This window comes from Mesoplodon densirostris, chromosome X (assembly GCF_025265405.1).
Source record: "Mesoplodon densirostris isolate mMesDen1 chromosome X, mMesDen1 primary haplotype, whole genome shotgun sequence".
Taxonomy (NCBI): domain Eukaryota; kingdom Metazoa; phylum Chordata; class Mammalia; order Artiodactyla; family Ziphiidae; genus Mesoplodon; species Mesoplodon densirostris.
This window is the reverse complement of record NC_082681.1, coordinates 98448158-98459025: the sequence shown is the minus strand read 5'-3', so window position 1 is coordinate 98459025 and position 10868 is coordinate 98448158. Positions and strand designations below refer to the sequence as shown.

The window sequence follows — 10868 nt, the reverse complement described above, 5'->3', positions numbered from 1 at the left end:
TGTGGAGAGGCGGGAACAGACCTGAGGTAGAAGCAGAATGGGGGGGGGCACCCCGTGTTGCGGGAGTATTTCCGGTGGCCAGGGCGGGTGGGCAGAAGGAGCTGTGCCCTCCCCCCACCTCCTCCAGCGCTGGGCTCAGCCCCGCCCTCCTGTACTCCCTCGGCAGCCTGGACCTCTAGGCCACCAGCCCAACTCAGGGGCACCTGTATGGGGTCCCTAAATGACCTTGCAGCCTTTTCGAGGGCTCTGACATCTCACAAGGGCCTTGTATTCCAAACCAAATGGAAAAGCTTTATAGTCCCAGAAGTGCTTTGATATCCTGTAAGTGCCTTGAAACCCCGGAAGTGCCTTGACGCCCTGGAAGTAATTGCCACCAAAAAAAAAAAAGTCGCCACCACTCTTCTCCGGAGCTCGCTGAGGGGTTGCGCGCCGAACCAATCCTTCAGTCGATCCTGGATCTTTGTGACTTTTCCAAATAGTTTTGAGATCACAAACTCAGTGGAAGGACTTTGACATCTCTGGAACACGGAGAACTGTGATGGGCGAGTGAAAGAAAGGAGAAAGTTCCCTAAGCCGCGGGAGTGGGAGCGGGAGCGGCACAAGGTAAAGGACCACAGGAGCGGCACTTAGGTAGGATCCCCCAGCAAACGCGGATGCCTCTGGGGGCCCAGTGACGTGGCCTCCTCCAGCCAGCCAGCTTAGGGCTCTGCATTACGTTCTGGGGAGCCTAGCCGCCCGGGTGCCCGAAAGCTCAGAAGGAGGTCCTTGTGGCCTTCAAGCCGAGGTTTCCTGGGCTTCATCCTGTCAGGGAAATTCCACCTCCTCATTTTACTTCTCTTTATACTCTTCCCCCCATTCCTCAGGTTCGCGTGTGGGTGGAGCAACCTCCAAAGACTACCTGATTCGGAGCACGCCGGGTTCCTCTCGTCCGTGGAATCGCCTCAGCGCCATCCCCTTTGTGCTTTGCCAGCCCCGTTCTAGAAGAAATGGCTTCTCCAGAGGATGCCTACAACCTGACAGGTATCTCCAAAGATAGTTTCTATAGCTCTGTAAACCCTAAATTTGCAGCCATAGCTGAGGGTCAGAATAATGAGACTGGGGAAGCAGACGAGGGCCAGAGAAGCTGGGCTAGACAGCAAGACCAAGGCTCTTCAATGATATTTGTGAAGGCGATCCAGGGCATTCTGGGAACATTGATGGCAGAAGGAGAGGCTGCCACTAGTACAGAATGGAGCACAAGACAGCAGCCCAGCTCTGGAGGAAGATCAGCCACGGATGTCCCCTTTTCTGCTCCTCAAAGAATAGTGTCTGCCTCAGAGGTCAGAGAGAAGATAGAGATCAGCGACTTCTGTGACAGGAGAATGATGGTACATCGTGAGAAGCCACTTGGTGACCCAGGGGCACTCATTTTTGAAGAAGCCTCTCCAGCCCTAAAATTTCTAGGCGGACCTGACTATCATTCACAAATCCAAAAGCATCAAGGTAAGAGTATGGTAATTGAGCACCCTTCTTCAGGAGGTGGCTGGTCTGACGTGGATGAGATTTCTGCCCTCAGATTCCCTCAGGAGGAGCCAGTCTCACTCAGTCCCGCAAGAATTTCAACGCCTCCATCCTTCACAGCTGAGCCTTTCATCTACTGGCCTAATTTGTATAGTGGTCCTTGGCATGACTCTGTCAGCTACTGGCCCAGTAGTCCCAAGCCTCCTTGCTCTTTCTTCATGGGCGGCAGCAGCAGCAGCAACACATCCCAGGCTGGGAAGAGCAGCCAGAGTTCCTTGAGTGGTCATACCTTCAATCTTCCAGTGTACTCCTCAACCTGGCCCGGAGAACTGAAGGCATCAGAAGATCAGTCTCCGAATTCTCATTCATTTCATTTCTCTACAAGTTCAGAAGCTGGGATGAAGGAGAGGAGACACCATCTCCAAGAGGAGACACCATCACATTCTTGGGGAGGACATGCATCTTGTTCCCTGCCAAGGAGCCACTGGAAACAAAACCTACAGGAGGGTTTCATTGATACCCATTGTCACCTGAACATGCTCTATTCCAAGTTGTCTTTCAAAGGGACGTTTAACGAGTTCAGAGAAGTCTATAGCTGGTCCTTCCCTAAGGAATTTCACGGGTGCATCACTGATTTCTCTGATCCTCGCACACTGAAGGATGGTCTATGGGAGGAGCTGTTGAAAGAGGATCTGGTCTGGGGGGCCTTTGGTTGTCACCCCCATTTTGCACGTTACTACCAGTTGTATCATGAAATCGATATTGTGCAAGCCTTACAGCACCCCAAGGCTGTAGCATATGGAGAAATTGGCTTGGATTACTCCCATAAGTGCAGCACACGTATCCCACAGCAGTGCAAGATATTTGAGAGACAGCTGCAGCTGGCTGTGTCTCTAAAGAAGCCCGTGATGATCCACTGCCGAGGAGCTGAGGAAGATCTGATGGTCATCCTGAAAAAATATGTGCCCTCTGACTACAAGATCCATAGGCATTGCTTCATTGGCAGTTACGCAGTCATCAAGCCCCTTCTGGACTACTTCCCCAACATGTTTGTGGGCTTCACTGCAGTCCTGACTTACCCTAACGCCTGGGGGGTCCGGTATGCTGTGAAACACATCCCACTGGAGAGAATCATCGTAGAAACCGATGCTCCCTACTTCCTCCCTCGTGCAGTTCCCAAAAGCCTTTGCCCGTTTGCCCACCCAGGCCTGGCCCTGCATACGGTTCGAGAGATTGCCAGAATCAAAGAACTGCCACTCTCCCACACCTTGGCCACCTTACGAGAGAACACTAGACGCCTCTACAATATTTAAGCAGAGAGGGCACAGTCAGGAGTCTTCCAGAAAAGGGAGACCAGCAGGCTGACAACATAGACTTGGTTTGAACTCTGCCTGTGTCCCAGGTCAAGGATGTGTCTGGCAAGCCCATTGGAACAGAAGAAACCAGGACAGGATGTTCTCCGCAAAACTTCTTCATGAGACTCCTGCTTCTGGCTGGTAGGGTGGGGTGCAGTGGGATGGGAGGAAGACTAAGGGGAACTGCCCTTGATGTTATTAGGGGTTTCCTTCCCTCCCAGTTGTGCCAGGGTAGTCAGTAGAGAAGAAAGAGTTCCATAAGGTTCTGGTTTGCTAATCCAAATCCCCGTTCTCTGCAGCCTGTGTTTCTGAGCAGTTGGTGACTAAAGTCACCCACCTACTTGTCTTTGAAAAAAAAAAAAGCAAGGAATGTTGAATTTTAGAAGTGAGCTAGGTGATTTGTTCCGTTTGTTCCCAAAATGTATTTGTTATTATAGGAATTCTATAGTCCATATGGGTTGTTATTAAATTTATAAATTCAGTGACTGTTCAACTTGCAATTTCTTATTTCTAAAGATAAACCAACAGTAGCATTTCATCTAAGAGGAAGTGAATTTAGATAAAAATTAGTTAATAGTCATCATGTGCCAGGGAGGGCTGTGGGGGACCTTAGAATCGATGGGAGCCAAATCGGTTGAATTTTACAACCACTGAGGAGATGAGTTTTGAATCTGAACTGAACTCCCTTCCCACACTTGGATAATTCCAAAGCTCTTCAGATAACTAGCATACTAGTAATAGCAACTCTTCATTCAAATTGCTCTGATTCTTAACAAGGCCCAAATGTATATCACTTAGAAATACCATTCTCCACAAGGGCAGAAACAGAGAAGAGCTTCAGCTGCCCATTTGGCAAACAGCCTTCCTCCTTGAGAAATTAAAATGAACTCACATTTTAAGGAAAACATTTGAGTTAGGAAATTCAGCTTTGCCATCCAAGGCACACACCTAAGTCTAGGAGTCCGATTACTGGATGAGAAATTCCATTTTTAAAATGGAAAATCTCTTTTACTCTTGAAAACTAAATCAATGAAAAGAGGCCCAGCATACTTCAGACTTCTCTAGTTTCCTTTGTGCCTATTTATGAGGATCCAGAAAAATCAGCTGGCTCCTCACCATCTGGTTCTCAGCTCAGAAGTCTCCTCCACAGAGAAGCCCTCCCTGACCACCAGTCTGTAAGTGTTCACCTCACCTGGGAGGAAAAAATCCTGGACTTACTATTTTGATTTAATCCTAGCACTTAGCCCTGTCTGAGATTGTGTTGTTAATAGATATGTGTGTTCATTGGTTATCTTCCCCACTATATTGTAAGTTTACAAGCTTGTCAGTCTCGTTCACACTGTACATACACCCGATGTTAGAAGAGTGCCTGGAACGGAGCAGGCACTCAGCAAAGATTTCTTGGATTAACATACGAATGAATAACTAACTTCATTAACACCTGGCAGTTAATGATAGTATTTGGGCGAGGTGGCAGATATTAGTAAGAGAATAGAGTAATAAGCCATCCTAGTTCTAGCATTCCTCTTTAATTTACAAGGCAAGGCAAGGTTGAAAGGCCACCTATATTCTGCAGGTAGATGTAATCCATAATAAAAGAAATAAATGAAAAAGATCAAGCTCTACCAGGAACTTGACAGTTCATATTTCCTATAAATAACACTGAATATAGCATAGATTTCCCCTTTGTTGGGAATCCAGTCTTTTGAGAAGAAGAAAGCCATGGCTGAAGTGCTTCACTTTCCTTAGTAGAACAAAAGAAGCTGATGCAGTGTTAAAGGTGCAACTTGATTATATTTTTCAAGACAGAAGACGTTCAAAAATTAAGCCAATGTTTTGAGTTAGGAAGGTTTTTTTTTTCCATTTAATGTACACTTTAAATAGACATTGTTCACAGTGTGTCCCTCAACCCACTGGAGCCCTGAGCTTGTGATAAACAATTTTAGGGCACACACTTCTGGTAAATAATGAGTTGTACAAAGTTCCTCAGATTTTTTTTTCATTTCACATTTCCTGTGATATGCTAATGTGAGTCACAAATACCCAAAAAGGTGTTTCTCCAAGTTACTTTTAGATTAATTTGATTAACTTGAGGTACAATTCAATGAGCTTAAGTTCTTTGGAAACACGACCTTAGTCACACTCTTGCTGTTGCGATGCCCTTATCACATTTTGTACATATCTCCACTCATCACATTCTAACATCCTCTTTCATTTACCTTTCTCACAACATAAGATCTGTGGAGAACACAATGTTATTCATCTGGTTCTAGCAAAGTGACATTACCAAGTGCGCATTTTAAAAATGGGTGTGAATGAATGGTTGCTTTTGTAAGTGCACAATCAACAAGATAAACAGGATATACACATATTATAATTAAAGTAAGTTTCCTTTCCAAAAAAAAAAAAATGATCTCCTTCTTACATGGAGAAAATACTTTCCTTACCTGCTCCTCTCCCTCTACAATTTTGATGGCAAATGCACAGACCATACTCTGCAGTGTTTCTAACGTGCAGGAGAGAACCTTGCCATAATTCAGCTTTATTTCTTTAGGAAGGGGAGTGAGCAATATAGTCTTTTCTGAGTGTAGTACATCCAGAGTGGCCTAAGTCAAAACTCACAATCTTCCTTTACTTATTTCTTGAATACAGTAAAGAACACTTGTTTCATCTATTCATGTTACTAGTAAAAAAACAAAAACAAAAACAAAAAAACACAAAAAACAAGAACCAAAGAAACCACAAACAAAAAAACCACAAAAAATTCCACAAAAACGAACCAAAAAAACCTCATGATCCAGATGTCCCTCCCTATCCCACCCCTCTAGGCAGTCACAGAGCATGGAGCTGATCTCCCTATGTTATGCGGCTTTGAGACTACCAAAGAGCACAAAGTCGGGGGAAAAGTCCACAATCCTACTACTTAGAGACAATCACTTTAACAACTGGAGTAGCTCTTTGGAGGTTTTCTCTAATATTTCCCTAGTTATTGGCCAATTCCACTGTTGTACTCTTTGAGTCAACTTTGCTACTTAATATTTACTATAATATTCACTTCACTTTATAATTAGCATAAGCAGTGCATTTTATTTCCTCTGAATTTTTGATTTAAATACATTATTTTGTGTATTTTTGTTTGCTTTCCTGAGTGAGTAAGCTAGAAGTTTGTTAATTCTGTTGTTTTTAAGACTCAACTCTTTGACTTCTTGTTCAAATCTATTCTGTTTACTGATTTATAAAATTCTGCTTTTAAGTTTATTAATTTTTTCCTTCAGTTCTCAGATGTATTTTTTTGTGTTATGCTTTTTCTAATGCCTTAATTAAATGCTTGGTTTATTTTTAATTTGGAGGGGAAGAACAAAGCATTCAATATTATAAACCTGCCTTACTTATAACTCTGCCTTATCTATAGGATTTTTTATTTTAATGAAGTTTATTTTCTCACTATAAAAATTAATACATATGCATTACAAAAATATGAAAATAGGAACAGAAAGAAGTGTAGGATATTCTTACTACCTAGAACCCACTGTTTTGTTAATGTCTTTCCTTAACATAATTGTGATTCTATGTCATTATGTATTCTTTTAAAAAATTCATATTTTCATTATGCCAAATTATATATACTTTTGTGTGTGTGTGTGATACGCGGGCCTCTCACTGTTGTGGCCTCTCCCATTGCGGAGCACAGGCTCCGGACGCGCAGGCTCAGTGGCCATGGCTCACGGGCCTAGCTGCTCCGCGGCATGTGGGATCTTCCCAGATCAGGGCACGAACCCGTGTCCCCTACATCGGCAGGCGGACTCTGAACCACTGCGCCACCAGAGAAGCCCCCAAATTATATATACTTTTAAAAAATGATTATGTTTTCATGCCCATACTCACTGAAGAGTTATGTGCCACAAAATCCCACCACCAATCTATATACAATTTTCATGTTCTGGTGTATTTTTACTTTAAAAGTCTTTTTTCTTTTTTTTCTTTTTTAACGTAGTTAAAAACACAAAGTATATATGTTTATTAAGCAGAGTTAAAGAAGGAATATTTACAGGTCCTAGAGAAAGATGATATAAGAAGCTTTTTTCCCCATTGATTGAGAGAGATTTCAACTCTATTCATTGTTACTTTTAATTTGTAAAGAATTGTCGGTTCGGGCTTCCCTGGGGGCACAGTGGTTGAGAGTCCGCCTGCCGATGCAGGGGACACGGGGTCGTGCCCCGGTCTGGGAAGATCCCACATGCCGTGGACCGGCTGGGCCCGTGAGCCATGGCCACTGAGCCTGCGCGTCCGGAGCCTGTGCTCCGCAACGGGAGAGGCCACAACAGTGAGAGGCCCGCGTACCTCAAAAAAAAAAAAAAAAAAAAGAATTGTCAGTTCAAGTGTGAATTCCAAAAATTAACATCTATTGGAACAACTCCCTTTTCTTTTTTTTTTTAAATTTTTTGCCTTATAACAAATTTAATCAGTTATACATATACATATGTTTACATATCCCCTCCCTTTTGTGTCTCCCTCCCACCCTCCCTATCCCACCCCTCCAGGCGGTCACAAAGCACCGAGCTGATCTCCCTGTGCTATGCGGCTGCTTCCTACTAGCTATCTACCTTACGTTTGGTAGTGTATATATGTCCATGCCGCTCTTTCACTTTGTCACAGCTTACCCTTCCCCCTCCCCATATCCTCAAGTCCGTTCTCTAGTAGGTCTGTGTCTTTATTCCTGTCTTACCCCTAGGAGCAACTCCCTTGAATGGCGAAAAATACTATGTTTTCTTTTTATATCCCTATCTTGCATTTGTCATTTTATTATTGTTTATTGTGCTTTTATCTTCCAATAAACATTTAAAATGTTTACACTGTTTTCAACTTTATTTATATTTTATAATTACTTATAAGTTTGTTTCCATTGCTCACCACTAACCCTTTTATTTCATGACTTCCTTCATGGTTGAACTGTTTAATTTGCTTTACAACTGGCTGGAGTACATGTTCAAGCAACTTTCTCAGGAAAAGTATGTGGATGGCATATTTGTGAGAAATCATATATCTGAGAACATCCTTCTGCGGCTTTCACTAGTAACACCTTGGCTGAGTCTAGAATTTGTGGGTCACAAACATTTTCCCCTAAAAGTTACAGACATTGCTTCCCTGTCTTCTGGCATTTAAGACTGCAGAGAATTCTGATGTCAACTTCTCCTTCTTTGGGGGTTAAACTACTTTTTCTCTCAGGATGCTAGGTAATTTCTTTGCTTTATCCTTGAAATTAACATAAAAAATACCAGACTATATCTAATTATTGGTCTCTTTTTTTGTTATTTTCTCTGGTACACGGTAAGCATTTGATCTGTAGATCTGTGTCTTTTTATAGTCTAGAAAGTTGGTTTTGTTTTTATTATTTTCTTATGGCATGCTTAACTGATTTGGTTGCTTTTAATCTAGCTTCTAATTCTTTAGGAACAATTGTCTATATATTATAAGAGCTCCATCCTCTGTCCAACCTTTCATTACCTATCTCAAGCTCTCATATCTGACCTTTTCCTCTGCATTCTGGGAGAATTTCTCAAGTTTGCCTTTTCCATCACTCATCTCATTTTCTCCAGTTTCTTTTTTTTAAATTTTACTACATATAATGCTTTTTAGTTTCCTCACATTTCTTCCTTCTTCAGCAAGTTCCCTTTCCTTTTCACCTACAGTCTCATTCAGCAATATTTTAAACGTATTCTCTTGTTCTCTTTTCTCCTTCTAGACTTCACTTCAGTTTGCTTTAAACGCTTACTTTGTTTTGTATACTTCTTTGCACTCAAGAGAAAGCACAAAGCAAATCGTTATCAAAAATATTCATTTTCCTATAGAAAGCATATTTTTAAAATAAATATTTTTTTCCTCTGCCTCTTAAATACTATGTTCTCCTCCATTTATGTTGCAGAGCCTTTTCAGAAACCTTCTGCTGGGTTTCTTTGTTCATTCTTGAACAAAGAGCAGCCTATCCTGTTTTTCTAAAAATAGGGTGGGCAGGTCTTCTTTCCTTCCTTCACCGTCCATTCCAATGTTCTGATTCCTCCTCTCAGTGGGAAGCTGGTTGATAGAAATTCATATACAGCACGTTAAGGGAAGCAGGGAGGGAATTGGGGCCATGGAGAGTCCCCTGCAGGAAAAACTTCAGATTTTTCCACACAAAAATTTTATAAATTGACCCGACCTCCACTCCGGGAACAGAGCGAATATAGCTAGTCCTTCGTGTGTATTGCCTGTCGCATCAGAGAAATGCCCTAATGCAGGGCCTGCTTTTTCCCTCAGTGTGACTATTCCTGGGCCTCCTAGTGACACTCTTAATCCATCAATAGCTGTGAAAGTAAGCCAAGTGGAAGCCCCTACAGGTTGTCCTAACCCCCCAACTCAATTCTTGTCACTTTCTTAGGAAGTGAAATTGCATGTTGGTTTTGGTATAATTCTTCAATATGATTTCATCTGCACTGTATCTAGTGGAAATTCTTCACAGTTTGCAACAAGAAGATGGACCTCCCCCCGGCCTCCAACACTATTATGGTTTCTCCGTATTTAAAAATTTTGAAGTCATTTTAATTGGGATTGAGAAGGTGGAGAGGTTCATCTAAATATCAATGCCTAAATTATAATCTCACTCCAAATTCTCATTTTTTCCTCACTTTTTTTGGATAAATTTATGTTCCTATGGATACTGTGTTTAAATAGGCATATCATTTTAGAAAATTCAAGTTATACAAATCTGAATCTCATTTAGCTTGTTGAACATAAGAGATGGTCAATAAAGGTAAATTCAATAAATAAATGACAAAAAATAAAAACTATAGAAAGATGATTTCCAGAAATTTTTCATATTATAAAAATATTATCATCATGAATCCATTTATAATTTATGCTCAAATCTTCATGACTAAATCTAGGGTGGGTTTAAGATGAAATGCACCTAACCTATATGGACAGCATAAACATTCATCAAATTTATTTTTACTTGTCTGCTTCTTCTTAAGACCTGATTTTATGGTTTATAAAAGGGGAAAAAGATGTGACTAGAATGCTAGAATATTATTCTTGTAGCTGTATCACTAATTAACCATATAACTGGTGCAAACCACTTAAAGTCTTTGTTCCCTGCTTAACCTTTTAGCAAAAATTAGAAAATCAACACTTGCTCACCACAGGACAGTGCAGCACTATTTAAAGGATTAAGAAAATTATGTATATATAACAGCACTTTGGAGAGAAAATGAATGTATAAAAATACTGAATAATATATAAATCAGTGTAGGATGCAAAGCTAGAAGCTTAAAAATACTGTCAAAACCACATCTAAAATTGTCTTTTCACATCCTTATGGAATCTATTGGGCAAGGCAATTTAAAAACACTTGATATTACTAAGAGAAGAGGTTCAGACCCACTGCTTAAAAATAAGTCTTCCTGGAAAAATAATTAGGTTGAAAAGGGGGTAACCCTATCCAACAGAAATCCCATTGCTAATCATGGGGTTTTATAAACTGAATAGAGAAAAATGAATATTTGAATATTCAATATTAAAGATACAAAAGAAAAACAGCACCTACAATATAAAAGACAGAGAAAAATATTTGGTAAATATATATATATATATATATAATTTACCAAGTATTTTATATATATATATTCAGAGGGAATAATAATGGGACCTGAGGCAAAAACACTCTTTCTTGCCATCATTTTGAGATATGTACTTTAAAAGGCTGGATTCCTCCCAAAAGAGTAAGAAGAAAGATGCTTAGATAAGATGCCTTTTATGTTCTCCTCCAATCGAAAGAATCTGTTCTATACTTCTAATAATTACTCAATAAACTGGACTCCCCTGTACATTAGATTGTCCTACTAGTTTCAAAGTATGTCACTTACTTCCCACAAGTGCATCAACAGCTGAGATCACAAAATGGATACTTCATATGGAAAGGCTCCTGTATCAAAAGCAAAGTAACACAGACCAACCCAGTTACAGAGCACCTGCTAAGTT

The 10868-nt window shown here is 40.9% G+C and overlaps 1 protein-coding gene across 1 annotated transcript; it reads left to right on the top strand.

Moving 5' to 3' along the window:
• The first annotated feature begins 986 nt into the window (after positions 1-986).
• LOC132482644 (putative deoxyribonuclease TATDN2) lies at positions 987-2813 on the top strand. Its single transcript, XM_060087957.1, has one exon. It carries the CDS (start codon positions 987-989, stop codon positions 2811-2813), a length of 1827 nt encoding a protein of 608 aa, XP_059943940.1.
• Positions 2814-10868: the final 8055 nt, after the last annotated feature.